General features: G+C 37.3%; 1 protein-coding gene across 1 annotated transcript in view; it reads right to left on the bottom strand.

Annotated features, from left to right (window-relative positions):
- Window positions 1-27,800, bottom strand: part of LOC124619798 — a 424,654-nt gene that overhangs the window by 267,259 nt on the left and 129,595 nt on the right. Inside the window, exons 10-12 of the mRNA XM_047146390.1 lie at window positions 24,154-24,221; window positions 18,355-18,568; window positions 933-1,157 (exon numbers count right to left, since the gene is read on the bottom strand). Of these exons, the coding sequence (XP_047002346.1) occupies window positions 933-1,157; window positions 18,355-18,568; window positions 24,154-24,221 (507 nt within the window). The remainder of the gene's footprint in view (window positions 1-932; window positions 1,158-18,354; window positions 18,569-24,153; window positions 24,222-27,800) is intronic.

The following is a 27,800-nucleotide window of genomic DNA, read 5'->3' as shown; positions in this document are numbered from 1 at the left end:
TCTCATGTGGATGTCAGTTTCAGTAAGGTGACAAAATGTAGGAGTGGGTGAGATTGTAGATCCATTAGCCACTGACCAAGTTCTAGGAAACAGGAACAGATCATCTCATCTCCCAGTGGGGTAAATGTCTTAACATGTGTGGTGATTACTTTTGAATGGAACAATTCCATGGCCCCACTGTAGCAGGTGTTCAGTTTTCATTTGACTGCCCCTTATAATAAGTAACACTGTAGAATTGGGTGACAACAATATTGCCTGCCAGAATTGTAAATTATCATAACCTATTATTATTTTATGCAAAAGAACATCTTATAATGAGTAAAATAACTGATACAAGGGTATGTGATATAGACATGTCAGGAAAAAACGCCTGTAACTGATGGGGCCAATGACAAAGGTATCCAAATGTCATACATACAACACGTGTGTCAAGGGAGCCCTTATGAAAGTCTATAGGGAAAGCCAAAACCTGAGAGTTTGGAGAATTTTTAATATTTTGGAAGACAAATGGTGATTTGTAAATAGCCATAATCAAGTTCCAGTACTGACACTGTTAAAATCCTATGTAATACTGACTTTTAAATCATTTTTTTGAAAGAAAAACCTGCCTCACTTATTTTTACCTCTTTTCCCAAAGAGCAGAGGTGAGGTATGGAAGGGAGTCCTTGCCCCCCCCCCCCCCCCCCCCCCCCAATCGCCTCCACCCCATTGCTGTCTGCATATGGGAGCTCTTGATAAAAGTATCTTCTTAATTGACATGAATCAATCTGATGATGGCGATTTAAACCTCCAAAACACATAGTGGAAATAAAATAAATTGTGACAAGTTACAATAATTTGTAATTTCAATAGATACATAAAATCACTTATTACTTCTTTGTGACCATTTATGAATAAACATTCAGCAAATAGTGATGAGTGTTGTATATTACCTGTTGAACAGATTCAGCATTTGGAGCCACTTCAGCTTCAACTAGAAGTTCTGTATCAGCATAAGACATCAAAGGTGCTGAGAGATACAGTGATGGTGTAACTTCTTGGCTCAACTTACTTGCAGAGCCACTGGTCATTCGTAATGTGTGAGTTATTTCAGGACCCTCAACACCAGCTGCATTTTTACCAGTTACTTTCACAATATAGTCCACATCCTGGACCATCTAGAGAGAATTAAAGAAGATTACACATAGGAAGTAGTAGCAACATATGGATACTCCCTCTCCCAACACACACACACACACACACACACACACACACACACACACACACACACACACTCTTTGTATTTTCCATGTCTACATCTACATGATTACTCTGCTATTCACAACAAAGTGCCTGGCAGAGTGTTCAATGAACGACTTTCAAGCTGTCTCTCTACCGTTCCACTCTCGAACGGTGTACGGGAAAAACAAGCACTTAAATTTTTCTTCGTGAGCACTGATTTTATTTTATTTTAGCATGATGATCATTTCTCCCTATGTAGATGGGTGCCAACAGAATATTTTTGCAATTGAAGGAGAAAACTGGTGATTGAAATTTCATGAGAAGATCCCGTTGCAGTGAAAAACGCCTTTGTTTTAATGATTGCCCCTCCAATTCACATATCATGTCTGTGGCACTATCTCCCCTATTTTGTGATAATACAAAACAAGCTGCCCTTCTTTGTACTTTTTCGATGTCATCCGTCAGTCCCACCTGATGCGGATCCCACACCACACAGCAATACTCCAGAATAGGGTGGACAAGTGTGATGTAAGCAGTCTCTTTAGTAGACCTGTTGCACCTTCTTAGTGTTCTGCCAATGAATCACAGTCTTTGGTTTGCTCTAGCCACAACACTATCTATGTGATCACTCCAATTTAGGTTATTTGTAATTGTAATCCCTAAGCATTTAGTTGAATTTATAGCCTTCAGATTTGTGTGACATTGCATGATTGAAATTTAGTGGATTTCTTTTAGTACTCATGTGAATAACTTCACACTTTTCTTTATTCAGGGTCAATTGCCACTTTTTGCACCATACAAATATCTTATCTAAATCATTTTGCAATTTTTTTTTGTCATCTGATGACTTTACAAGACAGTAAATGACAACATCATCTGCAAACAATCTAGAAAAGCTATTAAGATTGTCTCTTATATCATTAATTTAGATCAGGAACAATAGAGGACCTGTAACGCTTCCTTGGGGAACACTGGATATTACTTCTGTTTTACTCAATGACTTTCCATCTATTTCTATGAACTGTGACCTTTCTGACAGGAAATCATGAATCCAGTCACACAACTGAGGTGATATTCTATAGGCATGTAGTTTAGTTAGAAGACACTTGTGAGGAACGGTGTTGAAAGCTTTCTGGAAATCTAAAAATATGGAATCAATTTGACATCCTCTGTCAATAGCACTCATTATTTCATGAGTATAAAGGGCTAGTTGTATTTCACAAGAACGATATTTCCTGAATCAGTACTGACTGTGTGTCAATAAATTGTTTTCTTTGAGGTACTTCATAATGTTCGCATACAGTATATGTTCCAAAATCCTACTGCAAATCAACGTTAGTGATATGGGCCTGTAATTCAGTTGATTACTCCTACTTCCCTTTCTGGGTATTGGTATGACTTGAACAATTTTTCAGTCTTTAGGTACAGATCCTTCTCTGAGCAAGTCAGTTGATATAACTGCTAAATATGGACTCTGAGTACAACTCTGTAACTCTGTAACTCTGAGAGGAACCTGACTGGTTTATAATCTGTACAGGAACCCTTGCCTTTATTAAGTGATTTAAGCTGCTTCACGACACCGAGGATATCTACTTCTATATTTCTATTTCTATATTTCTATGTATTATTTAATTAATTTACACTTGAACTCCTATTAGAAAAAGCAAATGAAACACTCAAGGATGTTTACAATTGGGCAATATGTAATAAATTAACATTGAAAAGAAAGAAAATAAACAGTGCACACTTCAACATAAAGAGGGAACAAAATTTATCACATTAAGGATAGGTGATGAATTTATCAATGGCATAATAAGCGCAAGGTCTTCAGGGACAAATACTGATTGTTGGTTAATGAGGAATGAGCACACTAACATGTTGGCAAAAAAAATAGTAATCTGCATGTTTTCTTCATAAGGTCCTAACATGTTTGTAACAGTCAACATCTTGTGGTATGGTAACATACTATTCTTACATACACTCAGTTTTCAGCTATGAGATTCTTTTCTGGGTAAATATGAATAAAAATTTTAAACTGCAGTTAGTAGTTAGGATCGTTTAGAGAACTGTTTAAAAAACTGGGTCTCTTTACTACACCAAATGAGTACATTTACCAATATGTTGTGCACATTAGGAAAAACATTATTAAGTATTTTATTAATAGTTCCATACACAATCATGCAACAAAAGCCAGTTTGGACTTACATTTACCAAGCAACAAAAAACTCACTACAGCATTTTTTATTGGTGAATAAAATTGTATAATAAACATCTAAAGGAAGACTCCTAAAATACATATGTTTAAAAAGGCAGCTAAAATGTTTCTATAAGTAATGCATACTGCACAGTCAAAGATTACTTAGAGAATTCAGAGTTGTGGTTACTAATGAAAGATATAGCTGCATCACCTTGGCCCTTCACAATACTGTAATGCTTCTGCAACAAAATCATGTACCAGGAAGTATAATATATTGTCATTCTCCTGAGTTCAACATCTGGCTCATCAGGGTGGATGCTGACAGAGGAAAGAACATAAAGAGTCAGTTTCCTGAGTAGATGGGGTCAGTTTTCTGAACAGACTGGAGTCAGTGAAATGGGTATATCAGCAAGTTCATGGTTCTGAAGTCACCAGAGGGCCCTTGATGTGATCATCGATGAAGAGTCAAATATGTTCATATGAATATTAGGAAAAGGATAGATTGCTACTCACTGTAAAGATGAACTGTTAAGTTGCAGTTATGCACAACGAAAAGATTTCTACACATTATACAAGTATCTTTCAGCCAAAGTCATCATCAGCAAAGAAAAGACACACACGTGTTCCCACAAGCAAGCACACCTCATGCACAAATGTTCACAACCACCAGCAGCTCTGACCTGGGGTTTCCATGTTTGATATCTTTATTTCAAAGAACATTGGATAAAACAGACCAACAAAACAAGGTATTGTAGTTGTTAAGTTGCTGATCACACATTCAAGAGGATGGAATTTCCTCTGTCCAGCCATTCTGATTTAGGTTTCCCATGGTTTTACTAAGTCACTTCAGACAAATGCCAGGCTGGTTCCTTTATCAAGGCCATGACCAGCCATCTGTCCTATCTTCTTAAAGTTCACTTATATAATTTGTGTACATGTATATGATCTGTTATTTTCGTTGTATTGTGATGACAAATCCTATATCATTGTGGTCTGAATAATGCACCCCCAGTATTCGGCCAACAAGTGGAAGAGATGTGTGAGTATAAAGATGCTGATCAGCAGATTTTGTGCCATTATCCTGGATTAAATTCCTAAAAATTCTGCAGCATAGCACAGTGTGAGGACGTTTAATACTACTAATGGCTCCCTTATTTCTATTTTATAAGAGTAAGCTATGTGTTAATGAGTTTCACACTCACCTTCCTCATTCATCACCATCAACAATGCAAACAAAAATGAGGAATTTGATACTGTTGATGGTGATCTATGCACTGGATAGAGATGTTGGCTCTTAGCACTAATCAAGAGGAGTAGGCTATTTGTCAGTGTGTGGTTCCATCCTATCTCTTCTCTTTCATCATCATAAAAGAACACAAACATGACACTCCACTCAGTAATCTACATTAAATCATCAATGTTACATATCACAAAGGAAAGATTTACAGTTACTGTAAATTAAGAAGTTCTTTTTGACCTAGGCAGTTGAACATATTTCTTATTTATTAGTCTAGATGAGTACCAAACCAGTATGATTATTCAGAGATGTGTCACATTAGATGAATACTTTAACCCACTCACATAAAAACTGTGTCTTCATGTGAGATTGATGTAATGGTTTACTGGATTAGATTAGAGATTAGATTAGATTAGATTAATACTAGTTCCATGGATCATGAATACGATATTTCGTAATGATGTGGAACGAGTCGAATTTTCTAATACATGACATAATTAGGTTAATTTAACAACATACTTAAGTTAATATAACAACTTAATTTTTTTGTTTTTTGTTTTTCTTTATTTTTTATTTTTTTATGTTTTAAATATTTTTTTCTTTTTTTTCTTAATTTATATCTAAAAATTCCTCTATGGAGTAGAAGGAGTTGTCATTCAGAAATTCTTTTAATTTCTTCTTAAATACTTGTTGGTTATCTGTCAGACTTTTGATACTATTTGGTAAGTGACCAAAGACTTTAGTGCCAGTATAATTCACCCCTTTCTGTGCCAAAGTTAGATTTAATCTTGAGTAGTGAAGATCATCCTTTCTCCTAGTATTGTAGTTATGCACACTGCTATTACTTTTGAATTGGGTTTGGTTGTTAATAACAAATTTCATAAGAGAGTATATATACTGAGAAGCTACTGTGAATATCCCTAGCTCCTTAAATAAATGTCTGCAGGATGATCTTGGGTGGACTCCAGTTATTATTCTGATTACATGCTTTTGTGCAATAAATACTTTATTCCTCAGCGATGAATTCCCCCAAAATATGATGCCATATGAAAGCAATGAGTGAAAATAGGCGTAGTAAGCTAATTTACTAAGATGTTTATCACCAAAATTTGCAATGACCCTTATTGCATAAGTAGCTGAACTCAAACGTTTCTTCCAATTTAATCTCTCATCAATGGACACACCTAAAAATTTGGAATATTCTACCTTAGCTATATGCTTCTGATTAAGGTCTATATTTATTAATGGCGTCATACCATTCCCTGTACGGAACTGTATGTACTGTGTCTTATCAAAATTCAGTGAGAGTCCGTTTACAAGGAACCACTTAGTAATTTTCTGAAAGACAGTATTGACAATTTCATCAGTTAATTCTTGTTTGTCAGGTGTGATTACTATACTTGTATCATCAGCAAAGAGAACTAACTTTGCCTCTTCATGAATATAGAATGGCAAGTCATTACTATATAATAAGAAGAACAAAGGACCCAAGACTGACCCTTGTGGAACCCCATTCTTGATAGTTCCCCAGTTTGAGGAATGTGCTGATCTTTGCATGTTACGAGAACTACTTATTTCAACTTTCTGCACTCTTCCAGTTAGGTACGAATTAAACCATTTGTACACTGTCCCACTCATGCCACAATACTTGAGCTTGTCTAGCAGAATTTCATGATTTACACAGTCAAAAGCCTTTGAGAGATCACAAAAAATCCCAATGGGTGGTGTTCGGTTATTCAGATCATTCAAAATTTGACTGGTGAAAGCATATATGGCATTTTCTGTTGAAAAACCTTTCTGGAAACCAAACTGACATTTTGTTAGTACTTCATTTTTACAGATATGTGAAGCTACTCTTGAATGCATTACTTTCTCAAAAATTTTGGATAAAGCTGTTAGAAGGGAGATTGGACGGTAATTGTTGACATCAGATCTATCCCCCTTTTTATGCAAAGGTATAACAATAGCATATTTCAGTCTATCAGGGAAAATGCCCTGTTCCAGAGAGCTATTAGACAGGTGGCTGAGAATCTTACTTATCTGTTGAGAACAAGCTTTTAGTATTTTGCTGGAAATGCCATCAATTCCATGTGAGTTTTTGCTTTTAAGCAAGTTGATTATTTTCCTAATTTCAGAGGGAGAAGTGGGTGAGATTTCAATTGTATCAAATTGCATAGGTATGGCCTCTTCCATTAACAGCCTAGCATCTTCTAATGAACACCTGGATCCTACTATATCCACAAGATTTAGAAAATGATTATTAAAAATATTTTCAACTTCTGACTTTTTGTTCGTAAAGTTTTCATTCAATTTGATGGTAATACTGTCTTCCTCTGCTCTTGGTTGACCTGTTTCTCTTTTAATAATATTCCAAATTGTTTTAATTTTATTATCAGAGTTGCTGATTGCAGACATGATACACATACTCCTGGATTTTTTAATAACTTTTCTTAATACAACACAGTAGTTTTTATAATTTTTGATAGTTTCTGGGTGTAGAAAGTGAAACATGGCTCTCAGTAAGAGCACAATTAACAACAATGTTTCATGATTAGGACTCCAGAAAGTGAGTACATAAAACACCCCTGTTCAGATACCCGACAAATGTTACTAGATCAGACAGTGAAATACTGTGCACAGAATAGAATTGTTAACTTAGCTAGAATCCTGAAAACACACCATGAATCAGTCATGCTATGAGAACATTATACTTGATGTTTTCAATGTGGTAAGATTCTTGCAAGTGATATATGCTCTATAAAATTCAGTTTGAGTATAGAGGAAAATATGTAGGACATTCTGTTTAAAAATTTTCTGGCAAATATCTCACACCAGTTTTCAAATGACACATTAGCACAGAACTTTCACATACCTGAATTTGTGAATATCTTCATATATATTCTAAATAATGGAAAAATTTTATTTAGTGCATTTAGTATTATATTTTCACATTCTTTTTGCTGCTATAAATGTGTTGGTCAACAGTCTTTGGAATATTGCCTCCTAAAGATAAGTACTGACAGAACTGTCTCTCTCCATGTGATTTTATAGCTCTATACCTTGGCTGTGGTGATGTAAACTCGTCACTAATTAACAAATACAGTATGCTGACAAATACAAAGTTGATCTACAGCTTTCTAAAGCTGAGGTAGAACTAACATGGTGGATACAGCCACTGTCATTTAAGTACAGACATAACAATGCAGTTTTACACTTCCATTATTTAAATATTAACAGTAATTAGCTGATAATGGAACATTACAAGTTCCCAAATGTTCAGCTACAATTATGTTTTACAAAATACACAAATATGTCTCACTTAAACACAATTTCATAAAAATGAGTTTTCTACCCAAAGATCAACATAATATGTTCCGTAAACAGTTAATTCTGAATGAATTTGAATTAAATTTTAATTACATAATCATTTTAATTAGTTCTAACATTTTTACATTAAGTTGTACAAAGGCTAAACAAAGTACTATAGCTAGTTTTTGCATCATTTTATTGTGTATACTTCTAAGCTAATTTAAAGATATCCTGTTGTCTTTCTGAAACTTTGAAAACAGCTATTTTACATAAAATAATTGTAGCTATTTTACATAAAATAATTATACTGGAAAATTCAAATAATGTACTTTCAACTTTTTACAACATTTTTAAGCTCAAATAAAATTTCATGATGAATGACAAAATATGAACCATTGTTAGACACTGTAATACTCATGACTTTGTATTGTATACTACATAAACCTATGGATTGTGTACTACATTAGTCTGTTGCATTACAATGTGTAAACAGGCACACTCACTGTAGAAGCAGGAAGTTCAGTTTCATGTGCAATCCCATGTGTGCTAAATAAATATTCTTTCAATGTGAAGTGCTAATTCTTGTTGTTGACCCTACTCACATCACTGGTATACTGAACAATCTACTTCTATGCACAGATGCTACTGCAGACTCTTCGACTTTGAATGTTTATTGAGCGTCGACATACATAAATCTTGGTCTATATATTATACCAAACTTCACATACATAGGGAAATTCAGTTAAGCTGTTCATCTAAAATGTTTCCAGAACCATTTAAGACAATGTAATACTATTACCTAGATGAACTGCAAGGAAGTCCTCACTAAGTGACTTTGGTCTTTTTTAATAGCTATATTGATTATTGAGCTATTGATATCACCTATGTTTTTTCAAATAGAACTGTAGTTATTTCTGTTGCTGGTGTTATAGTAGAAGATACAAAGACAATGGTGTTTCACTCTGCAAAATCCCATTACCAGTTCTGGGGTAATTACAATGCCTATAATTTAGGGTTCATCTGATTTCAACATGAAACCAATTGGTGTCTTGCACAGAAGTGTATCATTTCGTACCAACATAAGAAAAATTCTGTCTGTGTAATTCACATTTGTTGAGCGATGTTCAGTTTGAAAACATAAAAGTAGTTCACAAACCAAGGGAACTATATATGCTACTTCTTTATGAAGAATACAGAAGGAAGACAAAGAGACAGTTGAGTTGTACACTCAAAGGTACCCCAACAGAGAGTGTCCAATGAGAATGACAATTCAGTAAATGTGCAAAAAATTGTTATTTGAAAGGCACGAAAATCCTACATGATTTGTAAGGCTTCAATAAGGGAAGGAGCCAAATAAATGTTCTGGCAGGCATTGTTCATAATCCACATGTTATGTTCCAGAGAAATTGTGAGTGCCTCTGGTGTCAGTCAGCCAAATGTTGTTCAGTTCTGTGCAAAACAGTTTATACTCTTATCATGTTCCACTTTGCTAACAGATTACCAGAGGGACTGCAGAAGACCATGGGGACTCTGTCACTCAGTTGGGGTGTAGCATCAGGACAACAGTTTCTTTCATCAAAGATTTCTCTTTGCTAATGATGCTACCTTTACAAATCACAAAAAGCTGAATGTAAGAAATAAGCATTAGCGGGATGCTGAGAATTCACACTGGCTGAGGAAAGTTGAATACCAGAGACAATGGTGAGTGAATGTTTGGTGCCAGATTACTCAGGACTATATGATTGGTCCTTACTTCACTGACAGAACTGTAACGGGTAAGAGTTACACACAATATCTTACCAAAGTCTTGTTGCCTCATCAAGGGGATGTGTAACTTGAAATATGTTGATGTATGTACCAGTGCAATGAGTATCAGACTTATTAGTCAACTGTGGCTAGGAAAGCACTTACTCAGATCCTTGCTTGTCATTGGGTAGTGGGTGAAGCATTCTCTGTGGCCTGCATGTTCGCCTGATGTGACACCAATGTATTTTTTTTTCCTCAGATGGAGTCTGTTTATAAGTTACGACTGCCCAAGAGGATCTAAGACAGCCCACCGTTGCAGCATTGAAGGGATCTCTTCAATCTCTGCAGGATCCTTCTACAAACAACTGCATGAGTGAATGAATGAATGAAAAAATGTATACATTGGACATTTCAAGTACTTGATGGCACAAATGGACTTTTAAGGAAGTGTTTATGACCACAATATTTAGTGATTCCATTTTTGTTGCCATTACTGATGTAATTTTACAATCTAAGTATGCACCTTGACATTAAACTAATGACATAAAGTTACTATTTAACAGATGTGATTTTTCAGGCTTTCCTGAATGATCTGTTGCAAATACACTTCTCAGATTTGTCACAGAATCATACTGTGCAAATCACACAATATTGCATTGATACAACTGTTCTACATACTCAGGTGGAGGTAGATGCTGTTGTCACTGCTACAAGGTGTGACTGATGATAATTTTATGGGGGTGTTGAAATTTATCGGGTCAGCAGCAGGCAGTGAGTTGCAATTGGAGGAAAGCTATGCTCATAGTGCCTCCTGCACATGTGTTGTGGGAAAAGACTGTGCTGCCAGATGTTCCTGTGATTAAAAGCTGAATTAAATCTCAGCACTACACTGCTTTGAGTCATGACTCAGAAGTTTTTGTTTCTTCTGTTTGCATTTAATAGCAGCCAGTGCTGGATTCCAGGACACAGTTGCAAACCTGAATCCCTATTGATAAGACTGTCTGCTGTATGGATATGTATGGCCTCCTTAAAACTCATTCCCAGAGAGCTGCTGCTGAGGATAAAATCTCAGTAGCCCCATAAAACATGCAATGTCCTATGTCAAGGCAATGCTTCGCTACCGCTGATTTATCATGTTTCCCCAAGTATGTATGACAATGGTGTTCACCGCAACTTTCTTGCACATTTTAGCATGTTGCCCCAATATAAGATTTCCCACTGTGGCTTGGACCTTATATATGCCACATTCATAAGGTCTAGATTGCCTTTGATCAAACATAACAAATTCTTCAGTTTTGCTGGTGGCCAAAAAACATACTTGTTGTCTTGTCTTTTGAGGATTCTTGCTATTATTGAACACATGACACTAAAACACAGCATGAATGCCAATGCAATGGATTCCTCTGCATCTCATTTTACATCCCTCCTATGAACTTGTTTAGAATGGAATGGCATATCTGTCTATCAGAATAGCTATTCTGCTGGAGCACTGTTCTTAGGTGTTGTAGTTCACCAGGCCAACTGTTGGTGTCTGAAACTGCCTATGCTCTATGCACTAAAGAGCATTATACACTACCACATTATGCAGGATGATGACAGCTTGTGACCTGCAAATACAACTTGGTGATTTGGTTTGCGGTAGATACTATGACCCAGTGTACTGTCAGCTTTTCTTCTAACCATGAGACCTAGGAATAGTAAGATATTCTGTATGGGGAGATATTCTGTATATTCAGATGAAGCAAGTTTAGATTCTGGAGAAACATTGGTAATGCTTCCATTCCATGGGGCCATATGACAAATATATTGTTTACACACCACCAGAAGCAGGAAGGTTGGAGGTGTACTGACTGCAGTGCTTTTCTCTCAGAATCTTCCACAAAATAGTGGACCACCATGGGAGACAGAGTACTTACATGGAAACACTGTCCACTTGTTCAAAATATTGGTTATTCAATGAGAAATAAGTTGATGTAAGGACATGTTTAAAAAATGCTACAATGTCTTTCTAGAACTTGCTCCTGATTAGCTATAATGAGTCATCCAGAGATACTTTCATAAATAAAGATACAATGTCATAGCTAACCAAAATATCTGATGATTGTAGCTTAAGTGTCTTCAGGTGTCCTATGAAGTTTTCTGAATTCTGGACGTGATGGTCACCTCTGCCTAAGAGCGGTACCAACAGTGAAGTAAGATATTTAGCAAAGAAATAAGCAGAAGCTCCAATGTTGTTCACTATTGGGCAGAGAGGAGACCCATAACTGCATATCTCTGGTAGGTCTTACAATCTTGGGGGAACTGCAGCCTGTTGGTGCAGATGTTAGTGAGTTTAGTAAGTATAAAACATTTCTTGAGAAAGACTTCTACAAGACTTTTTAGAGCTTATCAGCAGCAAGTTTGAGAAAGACATTGTGGTATTGTTTAAACATGTACTTACCTCAATTAATTTCTTATGTAGTAACCAACATTTTGAACAAGTGGATGGTGTCATCATGGGAAGTACACTGTCTCCCATGGTGACCAACTATTCATGGAAGACTGAGAGAAAAGAACTACAGTTGGCAACCTCCTGCTTCTGGTGATATGTAGATGATACATTTGTGGTATGGCCTCATGGAATAGAGACATTACTGACAATTCTCCAGCATCTGAACTTGGTCCATCTGAAAATACAGTGAAGAAAGATGGAATCTTATTATTTCTGGATGTTATGTTTAGAAGAAAAGCTGTTTCTGCACTGCGACATAGTGTATACTGCAAACCAACTCAGTTACACATTGTTATATTTGCAGCCCATCAGCTGTCATCATCCTCCACAATACAGTAGTGTCTTATGCTCTTTGGCATATAGAGCATATGTGATTGCAGATACTGACAATCTGCCTGGTGAGCTACAACACCTAATAATGGTGTTCCAACAGAACAATTCTGATAGAAAGATCCACCATGCATTCTGTTCTAAGCAAATCCACAAGCTCAACAACTCTGCATGCCCCATTGGGGCTGGTTATTGTGCCTCCACTGCAAGAATTTCAGCCCTCATTAACCAACACCTCCAACCAATTGCCTGTGATCTAGCCTCCCATGTCAAAGACACCAACCACTTCCTTCACTGACTCTCCACTATCCCCACCCCTTTACCTTCTGGGGCCATACTCTTCGTTGTTGATGCCACCTGCCTATACACCAACATCCTTCATGCCCAGGGTCTTACCACTTTTGAACACTACCGTTCCCAATGTCCTTCAAATTCCAAACCCACTATTTAATTCCTTATACACCTTACTAACGTTGTCCTAACCCACAACTACTTCTCCTTTGAAGGGAAGGTTTATTAACAAATCTGCAGCAAAGCCATGGACAACCACGTGGTACCCACCACAGCCAGCCTTTTTATGGGCCATCTAGAAGAGACCTTCCTAGCCTCCTGAAACACCAAACTCCTAGTCTGGTTCAGGTTCATTGATGATATCTTCATGGTCAGGACTCAGGGTCAAGATAACCTTCCTTCAAACCCCAACACCTCTCCCATCCACTTCACGTGGTCGTCTTCAACCTAACATGCCCCCTTCCTAGATGTTGACCTCATCATCACTTATGGCTCCATCTGCACCTACATCTACATCTGTATCTTCATCTACATCTATACTCTGCAAATCACTGTGAAGTGCATGGTAGAGGGTAGGTCCCATTGTACCAGTTATTTGGGTTTCTCCCTGTTCCATTCACATATGGAGTGCAAGAAGAATGATTGTTTGAATGCCTCTATGCATGCAGTAATTATTCTAATATTATCTTCATGATCCCTATGTGAACAATATGTAGGGTGTTGCAGAGTATTCCTAGAGACATCATTTAAAGCTGGTTCTTGAAACTTTGTTAACGCACTTTTTCAGGATAGTTTACATCTGCCTTCAAGAGTCTTCCAGTTCAGTTCCATCAGTATCTCTGTGACACTCTCCCATGGATTAATCAAACCTCTTCTCTGTATATGTTCAATATGCTATCTGGTATGGGCTCCATACGCTTGAGCACTATTCTCAAACCAGGCGCATGAGTGATTTGCAAACATTCTCCTTTGTAGATTGATTGCACTTCTCCATTATTCTACCATAAAACCAAAGTCTACCACCTGCTTTACCCATGACTGAACCTATGTGATCATTCCATTTCTATCCCTACAAATTATTACACCCAAGTATTTGTATGAGTTAGCTGACTCCAACAGTGATTCATTGATATTATAGTCATAGGATTCTACATGTTTTCGTTTTGTGAAGTACAAAATTTTACATTTCTGAATGTTGTTGTTGTGGTCTTCAGTCATGAGACTGGTTTGATGCAGCTCTCCATGCTACTCTATCCTGTGCAAGCTTCTTCATCTCCCAGTACCTACTACATCCTACATCTTTCTGAATCTGCTTAGTGTATTCATCTCTTGGTCTCCCTCTACGAGTTTTACCCTCCATGCTGCCCTCCAGTACCAAATTGGTGAGCTCTTGATGCCTCAGAACATGTCCTACCAAACAGTCCCTTCTTCTAGTCAAGTTGTGCCACAAACTCCTCTTCTCCCCAATTCTATTCAATACCTCCTCATTAGTTATGTGATTTACCCATCTAATCTTTAGCATTCTTCTGTAGCACCACATTTTGAAATCTTCTATTCTCTTCTTGTCTAAACTATTTATCGTTCATGTTTCACTTCCATACATGGCTACACTCCATACAAATACTTCCTGACACTTAAATCAATACTCAATGTTGACAACTTTCTCTTCTTCAGAAACGCTTTCCTTGCATTGCCAGTCTACATTTTATATCCTCTCTACTTCGACCATCATCAGTTATTCTGCTCCCCAAATAGCAAAACTCCTTCACTACTTTAAGTGTCTCATTTCCTAATCTAATTCCCTCAGCATCACCAGACTTAATTTGACTACATTCCATTATCCTCATTTTGCTGTTGTTGATGTTCATCTTATATCCTCCTTTCAAGACACTGTCCATTCCATTAAACAGCTCTTCCAAGTCCTTTGCTGTCTCTGACAGAATTACAATGTCATCGGCGAATCTGTGATGCCCAATATTTCTGAATATTTAGAGCAAACTGCCAATCTCTGCAACATGTTAAAATCTTATCAAGATCTGACTGAATATTTATGTAGCTTCTTTCAGGTATTAATTCATTACACATAACTGCATCATCTGCAAAAAGGCTGATTTTACTATTAATATTGTCAGCAAGGTCATTAATATACAATATGAACAGCAAGGGTCCCAACACACTTCCCTGGGGCTCAACTGGATTTACTTCTACATCTGATGACAACTCTCCATCCCAGATTATGTGCTGTGTCCTCCCTACCAAAAAAAAGTCCTCAGTCCAGTCACAAATTTCACTTGATGTGCCAGCTTGTGTGGCCGAACGGTTCTAGGCACTACAGTCTGGAACCGCATGACTGCTATGGTTGCAGGTTTGATCCTGCCTAGGGCATGGATGTGTGTGATGTCCTTAGGTTAGTTAGGTTTAAGTAGTTCTAAGTTCTAGGGGACTGATGACCTCAGAAGTTAAGTCCCATAGTGCTCAGAGCCATTTCACTTTATGCCCAATATGATCATACTTTTAACAGTGAGCATAATGTGGTACTGAGTGAAATGCTCTTTGGAAGTCAAGAAGTACTGCATTTACCTGGTTACCTTGATACAAAGCTTTCGTTTGCCATGTGAAAAAAGTTCGAGTTGGGTTTCACATGATCGACGTTTTTGAAATCCATGCTGGTTGGCACTAATTGATATCATTCTGTTCAAGATACTTCATTACATTTGAGTTCAGAATATGTTCTAAGATTTTACAAGAAGTTTTCAAAGTTATTGGGCAGCAGATTTATGGATCACTTCTACTACCCTTCTTGTAGACAGGTATGACTAGTACCTTTTTCCAAGAACTGGGTATGGTTTATTCTTTGGGGGATCTATGACAGATTATAGTAAGAAGAGGCACTAACTCAACTGCAAATTCAGTGTAGAATTTGACAGGGAGTCCCTGGAGCTTTGTTCAATTTATGATTTCAGCTGTTTCTCAACACCACTGACGCTAATAATTATTTGATTCATCTTTTCAGTCGTATGAGGATTAAATTGGGGCAATTCTCCTGAGTTTTCCTTTGTGAAGGAACCTCTGTCCATGTTAAACCCACCAACCACCAACAGTACCTGCATTTTGACATCTGTCATCCACACCACACCAAAAAATTCCTCCCATACAGATTCGCCACCCAGGGATGGTGTATCCGCAGTGACAAAAATTCCCTCTCTCAGTACGTTGAGGGTCTCATCAAGGCCTCGATTACCTACCATCATGCCCTGACATGAAGGACATCCTACCCAAGATACTTGCCACCCCTCCTAAAGTGGTGTTTCATCAGCCACCCAATCTCCACAACATCCTAGTCCATCCCTATGCCACTCCCAATCCCAAACTCTTGCCACAAGGATCATATCCCTGTGGAAGACCCAGGTGCAAAATCTGCCTAATCCACCCACCTAGCTCTTCCTTTTCCAGTCCTGTCAGAGGTTCAACATGCCCCATCAGAGACCAGGCAAACTTTTAAAGCAGCCATGTCATTTACCAGCTCTGGCGCAATCAATGTCATTTACCAGCTCTGATGCAGACTCCGTCAATCAGTCTTTCTTTCTCATCTTGTATGGTGAGTCTCCCCTGTCCTGTGGTTCCGGGTGACTTTCCGAAAATCTACCCCTTTTCCTAGACCTATCCAGTCCTTTTCCTTCACCCTTCTTCCTTCCTCTTTTAACTCTTCTGGCTGAAGAAGGAGCCACTGGCTCCGAAAGCTTGCCAATCACAGCAATCTTTTATGTGTGTGTTCTGCCACCACTTGGTGAGTAGATTTTTTTATCTGTCCAATTAAATAATTATATTTTTGTTTGTAACATAAAGTAGCACAGAAGGTGTGCAAACATTATATTAATAGAAAGCACATCTATATCATCACTTTTTTACTCTTGCTATTACTGGCCAAAAATAAGTGATAGGAATATGCCCAATGTTTCTTGTTCATACAAAGAACAGGAGAGGCTGTTGCACTCTTCTCTTACACTTGGATGGCTTTTCTAATGATGCATCTTCCTTTACCACTATGCACTGATTTTCACCTAACATGTTCTTGATCTGGTCTGTTAAATGAGTAAATATTCCATTAAGTGTATCACCTAATTAATTAATAAATATTTCATATCTGCAGCAATATCTTTCTGAATCTTTTGAATAAAGTGGGTGCTATTGATTTCCTATTTTTTTTCTAATGTGTATGTCGAATTCAACTAATGAAATGATTGCAATTAAAGGAAGTCATCACATTTAATCATCAGATTATAACAATACAGCCTTCCCATATGTATATATATATTTTCATCATGATAGTTACCCGACAATTCAGTGCTTCCTAAGGCCTTGTATGTGTGTCTTTATATATATCATGCTGTCCTATTTGATAAAAAAACTTCATATTCATTGCAAAGGCATATGGAATGTTCTAGAGGAAAGTATATTGTCATCATTATCAAGAGATTGTTGTCATTAACAAAATTACGTACAAATGCTGGATTGAATGTATGATAAAGAAATTGAAGGGATAAATATTTGGCAGAAAATATTAAAATGTTGTGGAAGTCTTGGCATAGGTGGCCAGCGCCCCTAATTACCATAATTACAATCAAATAATGAGTTAACACAAAAAACCTCATTGTCTTGAGAAACGGCTTGAAAGTTATTAGCAAGCGATGTATTTTCATTTGTTATCAATTCTTATGTCCTGTTCTGAAATTGATATTCTTTGTAATTACATTTCTAATTAACTCTCCAATTATCTACCTCTCACAGTTTTCCATTTGCAGAAATTGAGGCCTTATTTTTATGTTCTATGCATTTAACTGGATAAAGCACAAGCTCTGTGTTGCCATTACATGTTAGGAACCAAATCCAAACTGTAATTAATTACGTAACTGAAATAATATGAGAGACATTATTGTAATTAAAGTTCAAAATGATTTTCTTATGGAAAACTAAAGATATTACTAGAAAATATTGTTATTCAATACTGTATTTTATACCTTATTTGGTTGTAACATCAATTGCTTTACGTTTTGTAAATTTTAATTGTAACATTGAAATTATACAAAATTAATAATGGAATAATTTGTGAGCAATTGTTAAAATACTATATAAGGGAAAGCAGCAAGGCTGAGAGTCAGTCTGCTAGAGAGCCTGTTTGAAAGTAAACCTGTGAGGTCAGTTTTGAAGTTACTTTTGGAAGCCAAAGAGATCAGTCTGACCGTGTTTTGTTTACATGACGAGTATGCAATTCGGATGACAATTAATGTGAATAAATCTTGTTAAACATGAAAATTTCACATTCATTCATCCATGGACCAGGCAGAAGAAACTTAAGTATCATTCAACATGAATCATTACAAGATCCATACTCTTAAAGCAAAGTTATATTGGCTGCATAAGCTTGAAGTTCTGCAGGATCAATTTTACCCTCATTCGTACAATATGCATACATACAAAAATAATGATTTTTCAGTACACGAGTATTATTACTGCATCAAAAAATATACTTACAGCTGAAACATTTAAGGGGACTGATAAACTTGCACTACTAGCACTCCTGCTCGTTCTTCTACGGGACGCCTTGTTTAATGTGCGTTGAACAGCACGTACACTCTCCCAAAGCTGTAGCCTCTGACTCTGAGTTTTAAACCTTCTGCTTGCAGCTTCCTTGTCAAAGTCAACTGACCATTGATAAGAAAGCCTCTGACCAGCTGCTGATGACAGCCTATAAAAAGAAAACAATAAAAGAAATAAAGGCTACAAATAAACTATCTTCATCAAAAGAAAATGAAAGAGAAAACTAATAGGCAAATATATGCACATAAAATGTGAAATAGCTAGACAGCTTTTAAACGCATGTAAAGGTTTAACAGAAGCTGCCTAATATAATCAAGGCAGCATCAGCTGTTTTAAAAGTAGTGACTTTCTGGTTAATTTTCTATTTTACATTAACAAAATTAGTTTCATATTTATACCTCCACTTCATCCACAGAAGATCTTTGGAGCAAGTTACACTGAAGAGACATCTAACAAATCTGCAGAAAAGGACAGTTATTGGACAGTGTGATAATGTTTTTGAAACAGAATTATTTCTGAGCATTTATGTGCCGCTGTGACGAAATCATTCAAGAGAGATGATCAACAGGTCACAATGGAGCAGACACTTCTGGTTTCACTATCTATACCCCCATTCTTGTTCCATTCATGAATGGCACATGTGAAAAATGATTATTGGTAAACTGCAGTATCAGCTCTAATTTCTCCGATTTTCTCATTTTGTGATATATAAGACTTGTGATCAAAAGTAATGGGAATTTTTTAATTTTGCTTACTTCATACATCTGATTTGGATTTTTTTTATCTTGTTGGTACACGTGTTTCTGTTACATGTTTGCATTTTCAGCTCTTTCAGATATTTAGTTTATTGTTGACATTCAAAAGGCTATACGTATTTTTGGGGGCCACATGAATTTTTACTTTAGAAAAAGATGGATCAAAGAATCTGCATTAAATGGAATAAAATGAAACACCACATTTGAAATGGTGACTGTGGCTTTTAGTGAGTCTACTACAACAAGACAAGGGTTTGTGAGTGGCACAAACATTTCAAAGATGGTCAAGAAGAAGATGTTGAAGATGCCCTGGCACATCAGTTACTGATGACAATGTAGGACTATTAAATAAATTGGTTCCGGAAAATCACTGAATCACCATCAGAGAGGTTGCTGTTGATCTCAGCATATCTTTTGACCCAGGTCAAGCAATTTTTTTTGGATGGTTTGGGAATAAAACATGTAGCAGCAAAGTTTGTTCCAAAATTGTTGAATTTCAACAAAAACAACATCATACAGACATTGCTCAGGAATTGCTGAATAGGTCTACAATAATCCACAACTTCTAAAGAAGGTTATAACAGGTGACTAAACATGGGTGTACAGGTATGACATCGAAACCAATGCCCAATCGCCCCAATGGGAAATGCCTGAAGAACCAAGACCGAAAAAAAATTTGACAAGTTTGATCAAATGCGAAGGTTCTTCTCTCTGTTTTCTTCAATTAAAATGGGACAGTGCACCATGAATTCCTGACTTATGATCATATGGTCAATAAAGAATACTACCTGGCAGTTAGACACCATCTGCTTGAAGCAATCTGAAGAAAACGACCAGAATTGTGGCAAAATCTCTTGTGGACATTACATCATGATAATGCCCCTGCTCACACCTCAATGGTTGTTTGTGACTTGATTGCCACTTTCATGTACATATTTTGGTTCCTGATTCTTTCAAAAGAAGCCCTGGTAAGCATTGTGGGGCCACTTGAATCATCACGTTAAACACCTTGATCCTCTGTCTCAGAGTAGTTTTTGGATACAATGAAGCTAACATGTTGTTTGTTGTTGTGGTCTTCAGTCCTGAGACTGGTTTGATGCAGCTCTCCATGCTACTCTATCCTGTGCAAGCTTCTTCATCTCCCAGTACTTACTGCAACCTACATCCTTCTGAATCTGCTTTGTGTATTCATCTCTTGGTCTCCCTCTACGATTTTTACCCTCCACGCTGCCCTCCAATGCTAAATTTGTGATCCCTTGATGCCTCAGAACATGTCCTACCAACCGATCCCTTCTTCTAGTCAAGTTGTGCCACAAACTTCTTTTCTCCCCAATCCTATTCAATACCTCCTCATTAATTACGTGATCTACCCACCTTATCTTCAGCATTCTTATGTAGCACCACATTTCAAAAGCTTCTATTCTCTTCTTGTCCAAACTAGTTATCGTCCATGTTTCACTTCCATACATGGCTACACTCCATACAAATACTTTCAGAAACGACTTCCTGACACTTAAATCTATACTCGATGTTAACAAATTTCTCTTCTTCAGAAACGCTTTCCTTGCCATTGCCAGTCTACATTTTATATCCTCTCTTCTTCGACCATCATCGGTTATTTTACTCCCTAAATAGCAAAACTCCTTTACTACTTTAAGTGTCTCATTTCCTAATCTAATTCCCTCAGGATCACCTGATTTAATTTGACTACATTCCATTATCCTCGTTTTGCTTTTGTTGATGTTCATCTTATATCCTCCTTTCTAGACACTGTCCATTCTCTTCAACTGCTCTTCCAAGTCCTTTGCTGTCTCTGACAGAATTACAATGTCATCGGCGAACCTCAAAGTTTTTACTTCTTCTCCATGAATTTTAATACCTACTCCAAATTTTTCTTTTGTTTCCTTTACTGCTTGCTCAATATACAGATTGAATAACATCGGGGAGAGGCTACAACCCTGTCTCGCTCCCTTCCCAACCACTGCTTCCCTTTCATGCCCCTCGACTCTTATAACTGCCATCTGGTTTCTGTACAAATTGTAAATAGCCTTTCACTCCGTGTATTTTACCCCTGCCACCTTCAGAATTTGAAAGAGAGTATTCCAGTTAACATTGTCAAAAGCTTTCTCTAAGTCTACAAATGCTAGAAACGTAGGTTTGCCTTTTCTTAATCTTTCTTCTAAGATACGTCGTAAGGTTAGTATTGCCTGACGTGTTCCAACATTTCTACGGAATCCAAACTGATCTTCCCCGAGGTCCGCTTCTACCAGTTTTTCCATTCGTCTGTAAAGAATTTGCGTTAGTATTTTGCAGCTGTGACTTATTAAACTGATAGTTCGGTAATTTTCACATCTGTCAACACCTGCTTTCTTTGGGATTGGAATTATTATATTATTCTTGAAGTCTGAGGGTATTTCGCCTGTCTCATACATCTTGCTCACCAGATGGTAGAGTTTTGCCAGGGCTGCCTCTCCCAAGGCTGTCAGTAGTTCTAATGGAATGTTGTCTACTCCCGGGGCCTTGTTTCGACTCAGGTCTTTCAGTGCTCTGTCAAACTCTTCACGCAGTATCTTATCTCCCATTTTGTCTTCATCTACATCCTCTTCCATTTCCACAACATTGTCCTCAAGTACATCACCCTTGTATAAATCCTCTATATACTCCTTCCACCTTTCTGCCTTCCCTTCTTTGCTTAGAACTGGGTTGCCATCTGAGCTCTTGATATTCATACAAGTGGTTCTCTTCTCTCCAAAGGTCTCTTTAATTTTAGTGTAGGCAGTATCTATCTTACCACTAGTGAGACAAGCCTCTACATTCTTACATTTGTCATCTAGCCATCCCTGCTTAGCCATTTTGCACTTCCTGTCGATCTCATTTTTGAGACATTTGTATTCCTTTTTGCCTGCTTCATTTACTGCGTTTTTATATTTTCTCCTTTCATCAATTAAATTCATTATTTCTTCTGTTACCCAAGGATTTCTATTAGCCCTCATCTTTTTACATACTTGATCGTCTGCTGCCTTCACAACTTCAGCCCTCAGAGCTACCCATTCCTGCCAATTGTTCCCTTATGCTCTCCCTGAAACTCTCTACAACCTCTGGTTCTTTCAGTTTATCCAGGTCCCATCTCCTTAAATGCCCACCTTTTTGCAGTTTCTTCAGTTTCAATCTGCAGTTCATAACCAATAGATTGTGGTCAGAATTCACATCTGCCCCTGGAACTGTCTTACAATTTAAAACCTGGTTCCTAAATCTCTATCTTACCATTATATAATCTATCTGATACCTTTTAGTATCTCCAGGATTCTTCCAGGTATACAACCTTCTTTTATGATTCTTGAACCAGGTGTTAGCTATGATTAAGTTATGCTCTGTGCAAAATTCTACAAGGCGGCTTCCTCTTTCATTTCTTCCCCCCAATCCATATTCACCTACTATGTTTCCTTCTGTTCCTTTTCCTACTGACGAATTCCAGTCACCCATGACTATTAAATTTTCGTCTCCCTTCACTACCTGAATAATTTCTTTTATCTCGTCATACATTTCATCTATTTCTTCATCATCTGCAGAGTTAGTTGGCATATAAACTTGTACTACTGTAGTAGGCATGGGCTTTGTGTCTATCTTGGCCACAATAATGCGTTCACTATGCTGTTTGTAGTAGCTAACCCACACTCCTATTTTTTTATTCATTATTAAACCTACTCCTGCATTATCCCTATTTGATTTTGTATTTATAACCCTGTAATCACCTGACCAAAAGTCTTGTTCCTCCTGCCACCGAACTTCACTAACTCCCACTATATCTAACTTTAACCTATACATTTCCCTTTTTAAATTTTCTAACCTACCTGCCCGATTAAGGGATCTGACATTCCACGCTCCGATCCGTAGAACGCCAGTTTTCTTTCTCCTGATAACGATGTCCTCTTGAGTAGTCCCCACCCGGAGATCCGAATGGGGGACTATTTTACCTCCAGATTATTTTACCCAAGAGGACGCCATCATCATTTAATCATACAGTGAAGCTGCATGTTCTCAGGACAAATTACGGCTGTAATTTCCCCTTGCTTTCAGCCGTTCGCAGTACCAGCACAGCAAGGCCGTTTTGGTTAATGTTACAAGGCCAGATCAGTCAGTCATCCAGACTGTTGCCCCTGCAACTACTGAAAAGGCTGCTGCCCCTCTTCAGGAACCACATGTTTGTCTGGCCTCTCAACAGATACCCCTCCGTTGTGGTTGCACCTACGGTATGGCCATCTGTATCGCTGAGGCACACAAGCCTCCCCACCAATGGCAAGGTCCATGGTTCATACCACTTAATTAGAAGACATGATATTTTTGAATAGATTTCGTTACCAGCCATGGATCTGACCTTTGAACATCGAGAGAGCACTCAAAATTGCAATTATTATGTAATATACAGCTGCAATAGCATATGCAGGTAATTTTATTCATGCTGACTTTATGGTAACTATATTCAACAGCCCATCAGCTTTAGTACAGGTTGCTATGATGCCATATAAGGCAGTCAAGGGTTGACGCAACTGCCGAAGTGTTGAATTCAGTGATGAACCTCACTTCTGTCTACATGAAAATGACTAGGAAACTCAGAAAGAACCTCCAACAAGAAGCAGTTTGTTGTCAAGATGTATGAAATTGATAGTACAGACTACTTGGCATTGCAGAAAAAGACAACCACACTATGGCACCACAACCTTTGAGTACACCTAAATATTGTGTGGCAGTGATGTGTTCAGTAGGTATGCCCAATTTCATTCCAAGTATGCTTTATACAGATGAAATACAGACTTTGGTATGATGTCTGTGGTTTGCAGGGATTGTCTAACTGAAACATTACTCCAGGCATCAATGTTGCATAACCATCCTACAGTTCATCTAATGTGCACTTTGGAAACAACAGAAAATCTTATTTAAAAGAAAGAGGTATTAAAGCCTACACTAGTGGAACAGTTACCGTATCTCAGCTGATGAGTTTGCATGGACCACTGGTGGGGCAGACATCCTGTATTTTGGGACCAGTGCCTGAAATAACAAAGAAATGAATATTGTAAGATACATATAAGGAAAATAGCTTTCTAGAGTTAATCCAGGGTATGGTGTGATGGATGCTGTGGGTTTTTTCCTTTTTTTCTCATCTGTTGGGGCGACTGTAGTGAAATGGGAATTGGGAAAATAGATGAGAATTGTTGGTAATTTTGCAGGATATAGTAAAACAAGAGGGGAAAATGCTGCTCTTCAGGCTGAATGGAGTAAAACTTAGTGTCTGACTTCTTTATAGCAGGAACTGAGAAAGGGGACTTGCCACATGCATCAGGAATTATCACATCTTTGACAACACAGATAATAAATTCTGCTTGGAACAGCATATCGAGGCATATACAACAGAAGTAGAATTTCATTACACATCCTTCATCATAGTAACTTTATGGGTAATGTCCAGCACCTGTAGCGAATTTTAATCTGTCCATAAAGCACACTGAAACTCTATTGGCATATTCAATATCCAACAAGGGAAAAATATTCAACAATGGAAATAGGGTTCTGGTGATTTTAATAAAGATTTTATTAAAAATTCTTCCAGTAAGAATTTATTGAAACTGGTAATATTAGCATTCAACATAATCATGACTGTAAATTTCCCAACTAAGACAGCTAATTTCTCAAAAAGTGCCACTGATAATATCTTTATTTAAAGGTCAATGAAAAATTGTATTAAAAAAAAAAAGTCAATGACCTCTCAGACCATGAAACACAGTTTTTATTATGTCAAATGCTGTTCAGGAGGGAAGTCAGTGTATAAAAAATTGATTATTTTAGGAAATTCCTACAAGACATGAAGTGAAGTGATTTATACAGAGTCCATAACATGAATTAAAAATACAAAACATTTATTAAATTGCTTTATCTGAAAACTGTTTTCCCCCTATAGTATCAGACTCTGCCAAAAAGCTATGGATATCTTGTAAGACAAAAGGAAACTTTACCTGTCAGTGAGAAACTTTACTGACAGTGCTATAGCATGAGGCATAATTCAAAATATGAAGGCAGTAATACAAACATCAAAGCAAATGCATTATGAGACAAAGATCAAGTAACAAAATAAAGACAGTATGGGACATAGTGAAGGAGGAGACTGGTCCAACCACAGATAAGGGGGAGCAGATTGCTTTAACAGTAAATGGAAATGCCATGTGGCTAGGGCCTCCCGTCGGGTAGCCCGTTCACCTGGTGCAAGTCTTTCGAGTTGATGCCACTTCGGCGACTTGCATGTCAATGGGGATGAAATGATGATGATAAGGACAACACAACACCCAGTCCCTGAGCAGAGAAAACCTCTGACCCAGCCGGGAATCAAACCTGGGCCATTAGGCATGACATTTCGTTGCACTGAGCACACAGCTACCTGGGGTGTTCAACAGTAAATGGTATGAACAGATGTGAGCAGTGTTGCAAAATTTTTAACAGATGTTTCATAACTGCAAAGATGGGGTTGTCAGTTTTTATAGCTGCTGCTGTAGAACATCTCAGACCAGCCATTACAAATAATTTTAACTTCAGCAATATGAAAATAACCCTCACAACACTCCAAGTGATGTTCACTACAAAATATTTAAAATCAAAAAATTCTACTGGTTATGATAAAATATCAACAATGTTAACTGAAGAATATTCTTCTGAATCAAATAGCATACTAAGTTATTTAGGGTCATAGGGGAAGGAGGATAAAGGAAAGAAAAAGACTGGCAAGGCTCAGGGAATGGGGGGAATTATGGAAAAGTTGCCCAGAACTCCATGTCAGGGGACACTTAATGGATGGAGTGAGAAGGAAAGACTGATCTTTCCTTCTCATCCCATCTTGTAAGTATCACCTGATCCAGGGTTCTGGTTGACTTTTCCATTCCTCCTTTCCCTTAAACCATTCTGTCAAAAGAAGGAATCATTCGCTCTGAAAGCTTCCACATTTACTTGACTTTTATGTGTTTTCTTGTGCCACCAATTGGTGAGTATACTTTTTTATTTATCTATTATATTTATATATCATAAAACTGATTATTTTTGTTGGTATACCAAGTTATTTGTGTAAACAGTTAGTTATCACTGGAACAACTCCCATTACAAACAAGAGTTTCTACCTGTGATATGTGATTTGTGACTTACTGTGTGAAAACTTTTAACATATGGGTGGATTATGACAACATCTAAAATTTTTAAATTCACCCAATAAATAAGCAAAACATTTATTTATCTATTGCTTATTTAGCCTGACCAGATTAGGGTCTTAAGACACTCTCTTATGTCTGACCAGGATCAACATGCCAAAGATATTATAAAAACATTTACAATAATAATAAGTGAAATTAATATTACTCAACTAGAAAATTATTGAATCAGGGAGTGAGGGTGCTTCAGTCGCTCACTGTGAGTCAGCACGTAATCGCGTTTGATAGCGCATGCACACCTGACCTGAAAGCACTGGTGGTACAATGTGTTTTCCTTATTCACCATTGTATTTGTTTACTGTGACATCAGCACATGTTTCTGATACCAGCAAAGTGCAATAGTATTGTGGATGAGTAATAATAATAATAATAATAATAATAATGGTAAAGAGCATTAGGTTAGTTTAGTACATTTATTCATTGCACAAAAGTGTGTAATCAGAATAATTGCTGGAGCTCAGCCAAGATCATCCCGCAGACACTTATTTAAAAAGCTAGAGATCTTCACTGTAGCCTCACAATATATATATTCACTTATGAAATTTGTTATTAAGAATGCGAAAGAATTCAGAAGTAATAGCAGTGTACATGGCTACAACACTAGGAGAAAGGATGATCTTCCCTACTCAAGGTTAAATCTAACTTTGGCTCAGAAGGGATTAAATTATGCTGCCACAAAAGTCTTTGGTCACTTACCTAATAGCATCAAAAGTCTGACAGCTAGCCCTATAGCATTTAAAAGGAAACTAAAAGAATTTCTTAACGGCAACTCCTTTTACTCATTAGATGAATTTTTTGATATAGTAAGTGGGTAAGTTCCCCAACCCCAACAAAAAAGTGTCATTTAATATGTTGTGTAATGTAATATCTTGTATAGACACCTTTTTTAACCTGACACATTCCACATCATTACAAAGTGTCGTATTGATGATCTATGGAACAAGTACTAATCTAATCCAATCTAATCTGAACCCATTTTAGTATTATCTGAATCAAAAGGGATAGAGAAAGAGAAGATTGAAATGACAGTGGCAGTGGCTGTCATGAAAGAACTTCACCAGCATGGGGGAGGGAAAAGTTATGAGGGAGGGAGGATTGATGAAAGTAAAATGCAGGCTAGCATATAGGAGAGATGGCTATTGTGAAAGAAGGGGGTCATTACCTGTATTTTGAAGTTTGGAAGGAATTTAATTTCTTTGATAACTTGAGGAAGATTGTTACAAAGTCAGGTTTCTGATCCATAAAATGATTTAGAGAACATTGCAGTGTTATGTGGTGTTACAGAGAGGATCCTAGTTTGTTGAGAACGAATTTTTCTGCTGTGCTGTTCAGATAGCAGTGCAAGAGTTGAAGATAAATAAGAAGGAGTGCAAGGATTGAG

Source organism: Schistocerca americana, chromosome 6 (assembly GCF_021461395.2).
Source record: "Schistocerca americana isolate TAMUIC-IGC-003095 chromosome 6, iqSchAmer2.1, whole genome shotgun sequence".
NCBI classification, from domain to species: domain Eukaryota; kingdom Metazoa; phylum Arthropoda; class Insecta; order Orthoptera; family Acrididae; genus Schistocerca; species Schistocerca americana.
This window is presented reverse-complemented; position numbering and strand designations above follow the sequence as displayed.